Below are 17,863 nucleotides of genomic sequence, written 5' to 3' on the forward strand. Positions count from 1 at the left end.
GCAGTGCCATTCGTTCTTGCTCATATGTTGCCTCCTGAAATGGTGGAATATTGACTAATTCTTTGTGGTACAGTGACTCTTTGCCAAGGGTCTTTCCTTTCTCCCAGAGAGAATGCTCCCAATTGCTGAATTGGCCTCCATAAAATTGGCCTCCTTATAGTTATGAAGTAACAATGAAAATAATGTTATGGTTAGGGGTCACAACAACATGAGGAATGGTATTAAAGGATCACAGCATTAGGAAGGTTGAGAACCACTGCTCTATACTTTCTCCCATGCAGTGGCTGGTAGGGTTGAATTGCGGACCTGTGGTTAGAAGCCCATAGTGTAACCCACTAACCTGAGAAGTGCTTATCCTACTATGTGAACGTACAACAGGTGCCATTTATTAGGTGTGATGATCGCATTACCATTTTCTTAGCATTTTTTCCTTTCCCCATGTTGCTATTTCTACCTGAAATTCACACATTCCCTTCCTTATTTCTTCTCCCCGCCCCACATAACCCAAAGGCCTTTTAAAGCTCTTCAGCAATTTAATTGGAGTCAGAATCATTCTCTCCACGTTGGCTCCCCATGAGTCTCCTTAATACATTTGTTCCCTTGCTGATTTCATGCTCTGGCCTTGACTCTCTGACTACATCATAACATCTGAAAATGCGAAGTTTCTTTTTTAGGAGTAATGACACATCAGAATGAAAAGTAATAGTCATTCTCCCCATACATGCCACACTTCCTCTTTCAAGAGCATTTATCTTAAGAAACTCTTAGTGGCAAAATCTGACCATTTGATAGAACTGTCTCTTTCTATCCTTTTCATCCCATAACAGTTCAATTGTTCATCACATCAAGAGGAGTAGATACTATCACCACCACATCTACCATAGACACCCCCTTCCCCAACCAGCCCCAACCCATGATCATATCATCCTTAAATGGAACTGTGCAATCACGATCAGTTCTAGTGTTCCATCCTGTCTTCATTGTTTACTCTGGAAATCCTCTTTCCATCCCTTTCACCTCCCTCCTCATTCCCCATAACACTTTGCATCTTTTATTTCATCATACATCCCTTCCTCCTGTGCTTCATGGCTGGGAAGACCAATACAAATGATGTGTAAGATGAAGAGCCCCATCAACATTCAAAATGCCCGGGAAGGCAATTTCTGTCATGAGACAGCTAAGGGATAGTTGCACCAAGTGCAAATTCATGTTGTGTCTATAGAGGACAACTGGTCTGGTACTGAATCAATCCCATATAATTCTGATTACAATAGTCACTGCCTGAGAGTAGGCTTGTTTGGGGCTCTTGTCTTTTACTTGAGTGGATCTGCCAGGGGCATGGTCTGACTGGATCCTCTGTAGATGGGGCTCCCACTGTCCTCCATAGCCTTTTCCAAATTGGGTGTTCATAATTTTAGCCCTGATGCTTTTTCTTCACCATATTCTAATTTTGAGAACATTTAATATGTCTTAAAAGAGTCCAACACAACACAAAGGCACAGACACATCATCTGCATGAGGGAGAATACCAACATGAGGTTAAAATGGTGTACAAGGGCTCAATGAAGTACCAAGCCTGAAAAGGGCATGAGCGGGCAAAGGGTGCTGTCAGAAAGCATGATTAATGGCAGATCAATATATCACAATTAGAGGTGGACCAACAGAAGCAGGAAGAGGGCCACGATTGAGACATGTACATAAATAGATGAAGGGCTTATAAAATTGGTCCAAGGCTTTGTGAGCAAGGCAGTCAAGGTGAGGCTGATGTGCTATGATCAGGCATGACTGAAACTGTGGCCCATCATGGGCATACCTAGGCAAGCCCCTTTCCTAGAGAGAGATGCCCCTCCCTGGATTGGTAGGAACGAGGTAGAGGCACTCAATACTGCCAGGGCAAGATTATTTTCATCATTGGTTAAAAATCAAAAAACAGTCAGTGGAGGCTTAATCAATGTGGGGTCTGAAAATTAATTTTGGCCTGTCAGTGCCACCCATAACCTTTTTTGCAAACCAGGGTGTCAGAATTTTAGCTCTAATACAAGCCCTCCTCTAGTTAAATTATTATTATTAACACTTTTTGGATCACACAGGCTGGTGTGCTTCTTCTATTGTAGAGTAAGCTGATACCTCAATTAAATGACTGCTTGTTCTCAGACAAGCTTTTAAGACTCTAAATATTATCCTTTGTGATAGTTGGGCACCATCTGAGTTCTTCACCACACTTTGCTATGCACCCATATCTTCATTGATCTCTTTGTGAGAGTTATTATTGAACAGGACCATATTGTTAGAATATTTTTTCTCCTTAGATTAGGGCTATAATTAAGTGAGAGCTCCAAATCCATTCACACTTAAGGTTTTTGTATCTCTATGGAATGCTTAGACATGGCATTATTAGCCTCCTGAAAAATAACATAAATAACCTCCCTGACACATTTGGTAATCCATCGCCTCATATGCATGTGAAATTTGGATACTGAATAAGGAAGACTGAAGAGGAATCAATGCGTTTGAATTGTGGTGCGGGCAATGATATTGAAAGTACCATGGACTTGAAAGAAGTACGGCCAGACAGCTCCTAGAGGCAAGGATAATATATTACAAACTTCAGATCTATTGTTCGGAAAGACCAGTCTCTGGAGAAGGACATCATGCTTGGTAAAATTGAGGGGCAATGAAAAAGAGCAAGACCCTAAAAGAGATGGACTTACACCATGGTTGCAACAATGGATTCAGGCACAGGAACATTTGCAAAGATAGCAGGACCAGGCAGTGTTTTGTTCTGGGGTGCAAAGGGTCACCATGGGTCAGAGCCAATTTGATGGCACCTAACACCAGCAACAAGATCAATATCATTAATGTAGCCAATGGCTTGGTGTGGAGAATACTGCTAAAAAATGTGAGCATGTGTTGGAAATCCCTTTTAGACTAAGATGCATAGAACAAGGAAAGTCTTTCTTAAGGACTTAGCCATCAAGGAAGATTTTGCTGTTTTCCATTTTTCTTCATGGGAGAGAAGGTAGGAGTCTGGGTTTTGGCTCCAAGTTGCAAAATTATCTCTTGTCACTGAGTTACAAAAATGTTTGTTACCATCTAAATTTAGGATGAACTATCCTAGTGGCAAAATAGGTTAAGCACTGGGCTGCCAACCTCAAGGTTGATAGTTTAGAGCCTACAGGAGCCCTGCAAGAGAAAGATGAGGCAGTATGCTTCCTTAAGGATTGACACCCTCAACTATCCTATAGAGAAGTTCTGCTCTATGAGCAGATAGTGTGGATCTCTGAGTATAATTGGCTCAATGGCAGTGGATGCTTGGATCTACGAAAAATAAAGCCAAACTGTCAAATCCCCATACAAGAGAATGAGTGATTCGTTATCTTGAGAACATGCACATACATAATGAGTTGTATATGTACCCATGGCTATCGAGTTTATTCTGACTCATGGTGACCTTATGAAGGGCTTCTGAGGTTTAATTATTTATGGAGTGATCGCACTACCCTTCACCTGGGGAGCCACGGGCAGCTTTGGGCCCAGACCTTACAGATAGCAGTTCAAGGCTTACTGGACTGGGCTCCCGGGGCTCCTTCGTCGGCTATATAAAAAGAGTTGGCTATATAAAAATGTTGGCTGTGTATATCTTGTTGTCTACAAAGAGAACGGTTTTCTTCTTTCTTCATGGTCATTTTTGTAGTTTGCCCATGATACGCATCACGGCATGGTTTAGTGTACTTCACTAGTAAAAGAGATTTCTTTCCCATCGATTTTTGTGAAGAGGTTTACTGCTTTGGCAGGGAATTATTTTGTTTTTCTCCAACACCTTCTCAGTACACTTTATATTTCTATAATAAATAATTTTCCAATTCTTATTTGTGCATTTTGGATAAGCAGTTTAATAAATATATCTTGATGAAGTGGATGTTCAATCTTACTCCATTAGTTTATGAGAAGCATTGCATTACCTATATTTTGCGTGAGTTTTATTTTCTAGCAGTTTTACTCTTCTTCACACTCAAAAGTCACCAAAGATAGTAAGTTCAATCAATTAAACTGGTCTTGTGCTTCGAACAGCCAACAATGATCTGTGAGGCCATGGTATATTCAAAATGCTTCACCAAATGCATAATTCAAAGACACTATTCTTTGGTCTTTCTTATTCAAAACGTCTTTAAAATTAATGAGGCAATTAAAAAAAACATGGCTTGGGAGATAAGCCTTATTCCAAAAGTCGTGACTGCTCTGTTCTTTAATACTTCCAAGAGGCCTTTTGCTGCACATATGCCCAATGTACTACATTGATTTTTTTTGCTGCTTTCATGGATGTTGATTGTAGATCTCAGTAAAATTAGATTGCTGATGATATCTATCTTTTCCCCATCAATCATCATACTGCTTATGGGGCCATTTCTGAGAATTGTCCTGTCTACTACGTTGAGCTGCAATCCTACTGAAGGTTGTAGTCTTTTACCTTCATCAGTAAATGCTGGAAGCTCTCTTCAGTGTCAGGTACCAAGGCAGTGTTATCTTCATAATTCAGACTGTCAACGAGCCTTCCACCAATCCTGATGTGTGTTCTTCTCCATACGTTCCATAGTCTTCAATTATTTCATGATCACACAGATTGACATAAAAATGGTGCAATTAAGACAATTAAGTCAAATGTCTTCACATAGCCAATAAAACATGGGTGAAACTTGCCTGTTGTCTTAACCATTAGCCAAGATCTATCTGACATCAGCAATGATAGCCCTCATTCCACATCCGCTTCTAGATCCTGTTTGCATTTCTAGGAGTTCTCTGTCAATGTCCTGTTCGCATTGATTCTGAATTATTTTCAGCCAAATTTTACATATATATGCTATTGATCTTATTACTCTATGATTTCCACATTCTGGGTCGCCTTTTTTGGGAATGGGTATGAATAGTGTATTACTGGTTGAGATGAGGAAACTGAGACACAGAAAGGCAAAATATGATCATGCACAGGGCCTCCCCATGCAGTCAGGTTATAGAGCTTCCTTGGGATTCTCATACAAATACATAGAGAGATCACTGAAAAGGAAACTCAAATTGTCCAAATAAGAGTACATTATCAAGACTATCCAGTGATACAGAGTGTTTCTGATACTGAAAGTTGATTCGAGAGGCACAACGTGTTGTACATCCCTCCTACATAAATAGTGGCTGCGGGGTCCTAAATTCACATGACTGTTGTTTTGTTTATTTGGCTCAATATCTAATAGTTAACTTAAAAATAATTATCAAGCAGGTATTGTTACCAAATTCTGGTCCTTAGGTGCATCAAAAACATATACACCATAATTAGTAAGATCAAGGGGCAGAAAACAGAGGAAGACCTTCAGAAAGATTGATTGACACAGTGGCTGCAATCAGCACAGCTGAGGAGGTCATGCAGGATCAGGCAGGGCTTCATTAGGTTACACACAGGGTTGCTAGCAGTCAGAACTGACTCTCAACACCCAATGATAGCATGATCTAACAGAAGAAATTGTAAACTTTAAATGAGCTATAAAATGATGATAAACTGTGGCTCACTGAATAATCATAGAGAAGCAGTGTCAAGACATAACTTGTTAAAACATTTAGGGGTCTATTGCGAGGTAAGGTAGGAAGGAGCTTACAAGGAAAAAACAGCTACAGATCAAAGGAAGTTCATTTCATTTTGTTGAAATTTTTTATTTTCTCTGAGAAATGTTGCTCTTACCTTTTTAATATATCATCATTCTAACTTTGAATACATTTGAGCTTACTAGGTCTTCTTTGATTAAACTCTTTCTGTAACACCTACTCAAGTAGGAATGAATATACTCATATATAGTAGACACATGATATTTGACTTCTTGGTAAGCGTGAATGATCATATGATTGAGTGATCCAGTCACTGCTCTTCAGTGGATTTTAGAGTTGAAGTTGGATAGGAAAGCAAACCTTATATGATGTGACTTTTCTGCTCATGATAAATCAATCTTCACCATTTACGTTATTTCAAATGGAGAAAATAGATATGTTAGCTAAGCCTGCCATCTAGTGAAAATCTAGGACGAAATAATACTTTCATAATACACTACAGTACAGCAGTGAGCATTTATTTCTTTAAATTACTTCCCTTGTACTAAACTATAATATTTTATACTTGCTAATTTGGTTCTCTAATAGATTTACTTAAACAACACAAAATAACTTAAAATATTAATACTGTTTATCTATTCAAGTTCTTAATAATAGTTAAATACATTTTGAGTACAGAAATAAAGTGAAATAATAAGTAAGTCTATTTCCCCAGGTACTAGACTATAATTAAGCAATATTGTAATTGAAAATCATATTTTGTCCTATTTGAAAATTTCTACCATTGCTTTTATGCTCAGTCTCAGTGATATGAATACAATTGTTGGGATGTCTAAAGTAGCTACAGTTTAGTTCACTTCCTCCTTTAATCATTCAATTCATATTTCTGACATCCTTGGTTATGCTCATCAAACTATATGAGCAAAAACACAAAATACTGTATTTCACAATGCTCTGAAACTTCTGTTGGTATTTTAAAGCAAAACAAAGAAACACAAGAAAACACAACTATAACATTGAATGTACTCCCCTGAGTGGTGCACGCCATGAATTCCCTCAGCTACTACCTGAAAGGCTGGAGTCTATCCAGAGACTCCTGGGAAGAAAGGCCTGGGAGTCGAATTCCAAAGAACAGCCACTAGAGAGCCAATGAAAAAGAACTTTCCTCTGACACTAAGCATTCGACCCACACGATGGCTGTCATGCGGGCTTTTTCAGTATTTTAGAGATGGTTTAATGAGATAGTATTTTATAGTACTCATTCTAAATCTATCCGGTTGGCCAGGAATTATATTTTTTAACCAATAGGATGATTACATTAAACAAGTAGATATATATAGGCATGCTTGGATACATGAACAAAATTTTAGACTATAATTGACTATCAAGACAATAAAATAAATATGTATATATGATAAGGGCTCCTAAATAATATAAAACACTTCAGGAAGTCTGAGTTAGTAATAAGTGGGAGTTTAATACATATCAGATATATCTTGGTTTTTATCCATTGAAAGAGTTGACAATATAAAACATAAAGAATTTGCACTGAATAAAAGAATAATTGCCTACAATCACCCATACTTATGCATATATTCAGCATTTACTTTAAATTCTCTTATTTGTGTTTTTAAGTTATATTATTTGGGATTTTGTAATTTCTCATGTGCACATGCAAGTTTTTTTTCTCAATAATATTGTTGGAAGGTATAAATGATAATATATTAGCACACACAGTTTTTTTCTATCCTGGAAATGTGAAAGTCCTCTAACTAATCTATTGTCACAGAAAACTATTGCTTTCCTCTAAACAATTTTCTACATTTGAAGTAAAATATTTTTTGGAAAAAAAAAGCCTCTTGGTCATTCAGTAATTTCCTGCTATTCTTAAATAAGAATGAAGCTATAATCTGGTTTTGGTATTCAATTTAGCATCATAGAATCAATCTTCTATGCTTTATGCTCAGTCCTAGAATATGTCACATTCTTACTATCTTCTCTATACAGACCCATGGGTTCGAACCCTCAAGTCACTCCACAGGAAAAAGATGAGGCTATATACTCTGGAAACCCAGAGAGAGTGGCACTCGGTCATGTTAATTAAGCTGCTATGAGATGCAGTTGAATTGATGGCAGCATTTATATATGCTGTTCCCACCTGGGATGTTCTGGCCTTCTTTTTGCCCACTAAACCTCTATTCATCCTACATATAACAGATTAAATATCAGTTTCTTGGGGAGGTATTTCCTGACTGTGGGACAAGATCAGATTGTCTAAATTTATATAACTCTCTAGTTTTTTACAGTAGTTGCTATATTTTAATTCTCTAAGTAAACTGCCAAATGGATCACTTAATGCTTTCTCTTGTCAGCCAGGCATCTTGAGGCCAAGATTTATGTGTGTCTTAGTCCTTACTGAATGGGGAGCCCTGGGATCCGATATATTCCCAATTAGAAGATACTCAACAGATGTTTCTGGACTAAGCACACTACATTAACAATGGTCAATTATAAACAGACTTAGAATTTATCCTATAAAACTACCCATTGGATGGGTAATTTCTTTCTGGCTTTCCAAACAAATACTCATGGAATGTTTAAATGAGCTCCTTATCATACAAGACTGGTAAATGGAAATTAATATTAGAAAACAAAAATAAAGGCAAAATCACATGTACTTTATTCATATGAAAATAAAACAAATTCCCAAATTACTGCTGCATTCAAATCAATCTAATAACAATTTAATACCATACCCGTGGATCCTTTCCAGAGATACTTTTCTAACTTAACATTTAAGAGCAAATTTTCCCATCTTCCATTTCTCGTAACTAGGAGATTAAGTTCTAAAACTGTTTCTGCCACTTTTTTTTGGAGGGGGTGGGGGACTACATGAACTAGCTGTTCAGCATGGTAGGAGCCTCCTTTAAGTAAAGAAATGCAAATTGTCCCTGTTCATGGAACCGGAACTCCCAGGACAGAGGCTGTCACAAAAGAAGCTTGCTACTGTAAGTAGCTACAAAAAGCCTACAAAGAGGAACTCAAGAAGGATCAGGTCTATGGAAGCAATAATGAAAGTAGGTTGTTTGCAGGAAAGAGTCATTCTTGCACAGAGAATGACCCAAAACCGGAGGCTTTTCGTGGCCCAGGCTTCTGGCACAAAGAGAATCCTTCAGCAATGCTCTTTAAACATGTGGGATACGTTTTTGAGTGCTACGTTCTTGACGTTGCAGTGTTGCTACTTTGGATGTTGAAGCATGAAACATTTCCTGGGTTGGTCTATTCTGGAAGACATGACAGTCCTCTGAAAGAATCCTGTAGGAACCAACCCTGTAAGTGCATGATTGTCACATATTTAACTCAGTTGTTTAATTTTCAACTACAAAACCATGTTAATTTAGAGATGCAAGTGCAGATGAAAAGAAATTCACACCATACTAGCCCCACATATCCTGCTAATTAATAGATGAGAGTCTCCAATTTTGCCTTTGGTCCTTTTGAACTGTGTAAACTTGTAGGGTACTTGGACAATATAGGTAGAGAAGAGGTTTGTCCAGAGAAGTTATATGTCCCAGGAAATTAGGGAAGTACAGGTTCAAGTAATCAACTTTAACTTTTGGACTCCAAATAAACACAAACTTTATTTTCATTCCAGCTTGGTAAAACAGGCCATACCTGTTACTGGTGAATAACTTGTGAATCAGAGAAATTTTACTTTCATCTTATTCTTGAACTCAATTGAATTCCTGTCTCCTGGGGTCTAATGGAGAGATCTCGTTGCATAGTGGTTACCTTTTGGGATGCAATCCTCATGGCCAGCAGTTGTAAACCACTAGTGCTCTGGGGAAAAAGGACTGGGCTTTTGTGATAGGTAGGTTTATTGTGCCAAAATGGAAAATGAATACATGTGGACTAATTAAAGGGTGGGGAGACAAATGGCTCGGCGAGCCTCGCCTTTCTTTTCTCTCACTCTTTGATCATCGGACCAGTGTTAGCTTGTTCTGTGCCTCAGTTTGCAAGCCATACTACCTGTGGGACACCTAACCCGTGGACTGTGTCACTGTAGTTTAAGGTTCCTTCAAGAACTGCTTCGTCACGCTACTGGAGTATACATCGCTTGAGCTGGGGACTGCTGGACACTGAATTGTTCTTCAGAGGACTACTTGGGGGCCCTCAAGACTTGAATAACTGCCAGTCTGTTAGCTGTCTCATGGAAGTGAGTTTCACTGAGCCATTTGTACTGCTTTATAGATTAATTAACTGTTTTTTTCTTATGTTATCTATCTATATAAATATATTCAAAATTATTAGTTTCCTGGTTTTGTTTCTTTAGAGAACCCATCTAACATAACTTTCTACTCCCATCAAGAGTTAACAGTCTCGGAAACCCAGAGTGGGTTTGACTCAATGGCAGTGACTTTGATTGGGGATGTAGGTTTAGTTTCTAATGTACATTTATTGAAGATGTTTTTAACTTGTTATTTGGTAGCTTTAAAAACTGTGTATGTAATAGACAAAATAGCCCACAGGAAAATAGAATGTCATAATAACCAAGTCAAAATGGAAAAATGTCCACATAGTCATTCACAAATTTTAAAAGAAAAATGGAAAATGAGACATCATCTCATATAAATTACAGCATATCATAACATTTATTTGCCTGGTATATACAGATACTGAGTAAACCACAAGACTTATTTTTTTCTTTTGTAGAAATAAAACAAGGTAAATTCAATTTTCTAACTGTCTCAATAATTTATGTAATAAAATGACCATGATATTCTTCTCAAATATATCCTTTTCTGGCCACTGGATTTTAGATGTATCGATTTAGGAAGTGTTCTTTTAGCAACACCATCAATCCCGTTCCTTTGCGCACTGACACCAAGCACTGCTATGCATGCTTTACCAAATCTTACGTGGCCCTCCCATCAACCCTGTGTGACAGCGTCAGGCAACAGTATGGACATGTTCAAACTGCCTGGATTAAAGTATAGTTGACTTTAGGCTTTAGAACTCATTTAGTTTAATCCTAGCTCTATCCATCACTACTAGCCAAGTGGTTCTTGTAATGTCTGTAATTTACTTAAAAGAGCTCCAGCATAAGTAGTGTGATATGGGCATGTATTTGTTTACACTATATGCCAGGTGCAGTTGGTATTCTAGTTCACCATGCAGTCGATTATCAAAAAGAAAATCCACACTCCAAAAAGAGCAATCAAAATTGCTTGTTTTAAAAATGCACATTTCTATCAAAATCAGATAACTTTTAAATTGACCAATTAGAAATCAAGTCTCCAATAAGCAAATTAATAGAATTCATCAAGATGAGTTGGCCGAGATGTTTTAGGGATACTACTCCCTCTCGCATACTCAACATGCAAGATTCCAGTTTCTTGAGGGTTGGGGACACAGTCATAAATCCTAAGTAGTCAGGAATGCTTTCATTGTGATTGAAAAATTCTGGGTGTCTCCATGAAATGGTAAGAGAACCCTGACTCTCGAACAGCTGGCAGGATTCCATGCCAAGTGGTAGGAAGAAGACCAAGAAGGACAGACATGTGCGGCAGGATAAAGACAGAGGAAGCAGAGCTCAGTGGTTGTCCAGAGGTGGAATTAACCCCATGACAACAACCAAAAATGAGATTGGTAAATATCTCTTGAGGGTTTTTGCACAGGAATGGTTACAATGCTTGACCATGGAACTGACAACCAAGTGATGTGGCATAATGAAAAGTTAATAGGCTGAGCAGGTTGTAAGTTAAAATGGAGTTAAAAGACTAGGAGCTGGGATATTAGAGTAACTGAGGTAAAATCTACGTGCTATTGTCAGAGTTAGTTTGCCACACGGGTCAGTTTGCATGTTGCTGAAAGCTATATGACCAGTATTTCAAATGCCAAAGGGTCACCCACTCAGCAGAGATTCAATTCTATGACAGACAGGAAGAAGACCTAGAAATCTACTTCTGAAAACACTGACCCATGAAAACTTTATGAATAGTTGTAGAACGTTGTCAATCATCAATCTGTCAATGAAAAATTGAAAATAATGTCAAATTAGAGATATATGTAATATAGATATTCAGATCTATCATGAAGTAGAATACTATAATACTGCCAGGGTTAATATTTATATGCCTACAGAGAAGACAAGCTAATGCAACTATTATTCAAATGTGTGCATCAGCCACTAATGGCAAAGATGGAGAAAGTGGAGATTTTTTTTTAACCAACTTTGCAGTTTGAAATGAATAAAGAAAGTAACCAAGATGTACTGATAATTACTGATGACTGCAATGTGAAACAAGGAAAGAAGTGAGCAGGGACAATTACTGCAGAGTCACATGATAGAATCTTGAAAGCTCCCCGCTTATCGATTACCAACACCCTTCCAGCACCACAAATGGTGACTAGATAAAAGGACTTTAAAAGTCATAGAGAAATTCCATTATATTTTCATTCTACTTCTTCACAGAATTCTGAAACCTCCCCCACCCTTACATGTATTCTTCACTATATTTGCTTATGCACCTGCTTTTTCAGCGATCGTGTCAGGAAGGTGAGCATCATGGAATGCCAGGTAAATAGAACAAAGTGTTCTTGCGTTGAGGAAGTACTTGAGTAGAGGCCCAATGTCCACCCGCTCCCTTTACGACAGGGGTAATAGATCTAAGGACATATATTTATAGGTTTAGTATTAAGGTAGTATTAAGTATTAAGGTTTGGCCTATTTTCAATATAAACATATTCGTATAGTCACATTCCCTCTGGCAAACTTGTTTACTTTGTGTTTGATCTGTATCCTGCACCTGACTCAGATCTCTGGTGTCCCAGACTTGAAACAACAGACTGCCATAATGCCTGCCAATCATGAGAGTCCTCAGCAAGCTGTCATCTGACCTGCTGACTTTGGATTGCTGTCATCTACAGTCATAAGCCTGGCCTCCTGACCATGTATTCATTCTCCTCCGCAGTCACCACCTTTTGTCTCCTTATCAACTCCCACAGCTGACATTTCTAGTCAAGAGAAGTCTCCAGCATCACTGTTTTTGCTTCTATGATGGAGTCATCTAAGATAACAGACTAGAGAGAAACAGCTCTCCAGTTCTGAAAGATTAGCAACGGATGAAATCAAGAATATCATGCAAGAAAAAAGCAAAAGGTCATTAACAAGACAGGAAAGAAAGACTAACGTGGATGTGAGAAAAGACTCTGAAACTTGCTTTTAAATACAGACTAGCTAAAGAAAAAGGAGGAAAGGATGAAAGAAAAGAGGTAAATAGACAATCCCAAAGGGGAGCTTGGGAGGGCAAATCGGATTTTACAATACGCAAAGGCCAGGCGTTAGCAAGCCAGGAGGGGGAATACACCCCGGGCTTTTCAAGCTGAAAAAAAATGGAGAAAAAAAGTTCACCCTCAAATCTACTGGTTATGATTTGGGTTGTCAGAACTGGAAGTTCAGCAGTTCAAAACCACCAGCTGCTCGAGGGAGAAAAGCGGGGGCTGCTAGCACAGAACTACAGTCTTGGACACTCACAGGGTCGCTGTGATTTGGCCTGGACTCCATGGCGGTGAGTTTTGAAGTTACAGACAGACTGTGTCCTAGAAGCAAGGAGAAAGCAAGGCTCTCTCTCACGCACTTTGGGCACGTCGTCAGGAAGAACCAGCCCCCGACGAGGACAGCACACGTGCCGAGTAGAGGGTCAGCAAACAGAGCGAGACCCTCAGTCAGACGGACTGACGCAGCGGCAGCCACAGGGGACTCCAACATCGGGACGTCGTGAAGATGGCACAGGCCTGGCGATGCTGCGCTATATGCTACAGAATGGGCTCAAAGGCACCGAACGACACAGTATCTACAAAGGAAACGGATTTGGAAAGGGTTCGAATGTAGTGAGGGTTTTGTGTGTGTGTGTTTGCGGGGGGAGGGCAGCAGTTATAAGAGGAGTCTATCAGATGCATTATTTTCTTTATTTATATAAGTGTAGGTTTCTAACTTCTTAAAATGTGTAAGCCTAGCATGCAAGGTTAGCATATGTAAGGTAGCACTAAAATTTAGTGTAGCACTAAAATATGCAAGGTGAGTATGCCTATAGTATTATCCCATTTATTACTACATTAGAAACTGGCAAACATTTTCCCCTGAAAAATGATGTTTAATAATTAGTGAAAAAATGATAGTGGCTTTACAGGGCACAGGAAAAGACAGGTGCAATTAGTTTGAAATTTAGGGGGCAATTAGTTAATTTGAAAAGTTCTTCTCATAACTATTTATTCTATGTATTAAAAAATTCACCCATTATGGAATTGAATCTCTGGTTGACCCATGTGTTATAGAGTGCAGCTGCTTCACAGGCATTTTTTTTTTTTTGGCTGTCATCTTAATGGAAGATCATGTCTTCCCTCAGCAATAGTGCTGCATGATTTTAAACTGCCAACCTTTCACTAGGGATTAAGCAAAAACCATCTGTGTTTCCCATAGACCTGTGGTTATCTATATGGATCATAAAAAGCAAGGTTTTTCCAACATTCTCTAAAAGAAAAGAAAATAGTCAAGCCTAAATTGCCAAGGGATTAAATCCCTCGCCAATGGATTAAAAATTCTTCTTTATCCATTCATTCATTCACTCATTCATTCAGAATGTGCTCTCCCCCTTAGCCAAGAACTCAGCGAAGAGTGGGCTTTGCATAGCTAACCACTGAGGGTGTATCTGCCTTTTACTCAACTGGTCAGTGTGTTTTAAAATACTCATCGGTTTATTATTATCTTGGAGTGAAAAGGATTCATTCTGAGAATACACAAGAGAAGTCAAATAAACAGAAGCTTAATAAATTCACAGTCAGGGGGAAATTAAAATGGCACATTTAATAAAAAAGACCTGAGATCTTCTCCTGTTAAAACTATAATTACCTTTTGCGATGCATGGGATTGAAGAGTATGACTTTGCTTAAATTAATTGACTATTATTCTCACCTCTCAGAATTAATTTTCTACCCTATAATTTCTTTTTAATTCTCTGGAAGAAAAAAAATGTTATGTGCCTGTCATATTTTAAATATGTGTTGTGCTCACCATTAGAGGTGATGCTTAATATAGCTAAAACATGAGTTAATTATATTCTGGGTGAACCGTAGTCTTCCAGCTATTTTACAGTGGCTTTCAACTGTGGACAATACGTTCCTAGGTAGATCTAACTCAGTACTTCCATTCTGTGAGCTATGAGATATTCTTCACATACCTGATCTTGGATTCTTACATTGACGCTGCCATGCAGGCGGATTAATCTTCAGATCATTTTAGAGAGTAGGGAAACAGAACTTCAAAGAAGTTAGAAAACACATATGAGATCACACCGTGCTGGAGGATTTAAGTACCTTCCCCATGAAAATGGAACCTCTGGACTAGAGGTTGTCCCAGAGAAGTCCGCTGCCACACGGTCTCAAGGTCTGTGCTTTTTCCATTCTTCAACATGCCAATGGACTCATGGCAGGGACTCAGGGGCAGTTAAGTTTGGTTTTGGAGCATAAATTACTTGTTCACAGTCTTAGAACCTTTCTATTCTAGTTATCCATCTAGCCAAATGCTTCCTTGGTCACGGCTAGGCATCGCATGCCATTTAGAACTTAAATGGCTAGTCACAGCCCATATAATTGCACTGCTAATAGTTTCTAACATTTATGGACTAATTAAAAGCAATCAGGCATGTAAAAGACATCATACGAGCACAACCTTGTGATTAAGGCCCCCAAGCTTAGTCAAGGAATTTGTCAACAATGATCATACTGTACATTTTCAAGGGTTCTGAACTCACTTGTAGGTTTGCCGTTCTGGACTCTAAACTCAAATTGTATAACCTGAGACAATTTATCTCAATGTAAGTTTTATTTTATTATGAATATATAAATGTAGAGTGAATGGTGGGGTGCTGCTACAGTTACGATTGTTTTGCTTACTTTCATAATTTGAGATCTAGATATTTCGTTTAGGTTTCTGCAACATGTCTAAAATTTAAATAACCTTTAAATTTGTAGGTGATTTTAGGGAAACTAAGCCCAAGCCCTCTAGATGTCCTATTGATACATGATCTTGTCCTTGCTTCTTACAAAACTTTTTCACTGACCAGTATTACTCGTTCTCTCTGAAATCTGACCATAATAAATATTCATTTTGGGGTGAGTTTATTTAATCAAACACAGAGATACGAAGATAAAATTATAGTTCCTTACATAGAAAGACCTGGTGGCTCTGTTTGGGTAAGTGTTGAGTTGCTAACCACCGGGTTGATGGTTGAAACCCACCCGTTGCTCCTTGTGAGAGAGATGAGGCTTCCTCGACATAGGGTCACTATGCGTTGGAATCCACTCAATGGCAGATGAGTTTGATTTGGGGGCATACATTCCTTGTTTACTGTCTTTCAATCTTTCTGTCCCAGTTGCCCAGTTATCTAAATGGGCACGTTTGGTCCCCACTGAGCATCGCACCACATTTAGGAAGGGACAGCTTGTCACAAACCATGACTGCTACATAGTTGATGGTAACTATGAATTTGCTTTAAGATTAAATGAATGCAAACATCTCATCCTCACTTCTCACACACATAACCCGAGCCAAGTATTCTCACATTTGCCTTCAGGTCAACGACGGAGTTGGGTTTCTCAGAGACTCACCTGAAAAGGGTCTGGACGTTAACAATTGTTTTGGCATCTGCCATGTAGTCTTCCTCGGCACTCATGGTACTTTCCTTATCCACCACAACCATGTTGGCAGCAAAAGTCACTCCGCACCTGAGGAGATCATCTAGGCTTTTAATGAAAATAAGCAGAGAATAAAAAACTTACCCTAAATCACAAACTCAGCATCAGTATTACATGTTGCACTTCCCCTGAGCCTGCCGGTTACAAGTGATTTTGTGCAGAGCGTACAGGTAGCTATTAGGAGAATGGTAATATATATCCTCTTCTCATATGAAATAAATGATATATTGGGGCTCTTTATATAGAATTAGATTTCAATTGAAAGCACATGTATTATAGGTTCTTAAAATCAATATGTATTCATTATTTAAATGAAAGAGATAACATTCATTTTATAATTAAATAGAAATAAAACCTGTTTTGGTCTTTTCTTTAACCATTAACCCACTAGTTCAAGATTCCACATCTACTTTTTTTATTCCTGAGATAATGTAGTAAGAGTAAAGATGAATACTGTTTCTATTAATTTTGATAGTTAAGTCTAATAAAGAGTTATTCCCATGAAATAACTTATATTTACATGCCTGGTAGTTCTTTACATTGGAACCATGTTTTGGATTACTTACACAGAGCCATGAGCATAGGAAGTATTATATATCTGCTGTACGCAAGCCTACATTCTAGTCAGCCAACAGTTTTAGAGCATGAGTTAGAATAATCTGATTTATTTGACTGCATTAAGTAACTGTTAATTTCAGGTATAAATTCTTAAGAACAATAACAGAGTCAGCTTTCTCTTCTGTCATTGATTAAACTATTACCTTTCATCCTCCAAATACAACTTGTTTTCAGTTATCAATAAAGTCGATGAAGGAAAATTACTACTTTCATTGTCTCTGCTTCATACAAAGTAGGAAAATAGTACTGAATTGTCTGAGGGAGATTGGAATTGTGGAGTGCAAGAATACTCCAGGCATAAAATTGATTGAGGACAAATAAGAGGAGATGACTAAATTGATTCCCACATCTTTTGATTCAAAATTTGAAGTGGAAAACTTAGAGAATTTTCTTTCTTTCTAGATTTTAAGTTAAAATGTCAGGTAACTGAAGAGCTTTGCAAGGTGCATGATTGGCTGCATGAACCATATCACATTAGAGGAAATTATTTTCTTTTATAGGAAGGTAGAAGGCCACCTTTGAACTCTGTTATGATATGAGAACGACCATTGCCAAAACTTTGAGCCCAGGATCCCCAGAAGTAGCGCAGAAAAAAAACATTTCACTGGAATCAGAAGCAATATTCTGTGGCAGAGATTTTATGGCTAAAACTGTGGAAACAGCATGTCATTCCAAATAAATAGCTTTTCCTGAGAAAGGCCAGATCTGTAATTTTGAACCAACACAATTGCCTTTAAGTTAATCGCTATAGGCAGTCCAGTTTTCCTTTGGTCTCAAAAATTCAGAATTGCTCTGACATCCATAAAAATACAATTTTTAAAAGGAAGAGGTAGATGGAAACTGAATTTGATATTTTTCCCTATGGACCACAAAAATGATGACTAAGTCCTATAATTTCAGA

At 38.2% G+C, this 17,863-nt stretch overlaps 1 protein-coding gene across 1 annotated transcript in view; it reads right to left on the minus strand.

Moving 5' to 3' along the window:
- Positions 1 to 17,863, minus strand: part of KCNT2 (potassium sodium-activated channel subfamily T member 2) — a 480,656-nt gene that overhangs the window by 76,370 nt on the left and 386,423 nt on the right. The window contains exon 21 of the mRNA XM_004700062.2: positions 16,258 to 16,392. Within this exon, the coding sequence (XP_004700119.1) occupies positions 16,258 to 16,392 (135 nt within the window). The remainder of the gene's footprint in view (positions 1 to 16,257; positions 16,393 to 17,863) is intronic.

The sequence above is a fragment of the Echinops telfairi genome, unplaced genomic scaffold (assembly GCF_000313985.2).
Source record: "Echinops telfairi isolate 266 unplaced genomic scaffold, ASM31398v2 ScPeMD7_7424;HRSCAF=8462, whole genome shotgun sequence".
NCBI lineage: Eukaryota > Metazoa > Chordata > Mammalia > Afrosoricida > Tenrecidae > Echinops > Echinops telfairi.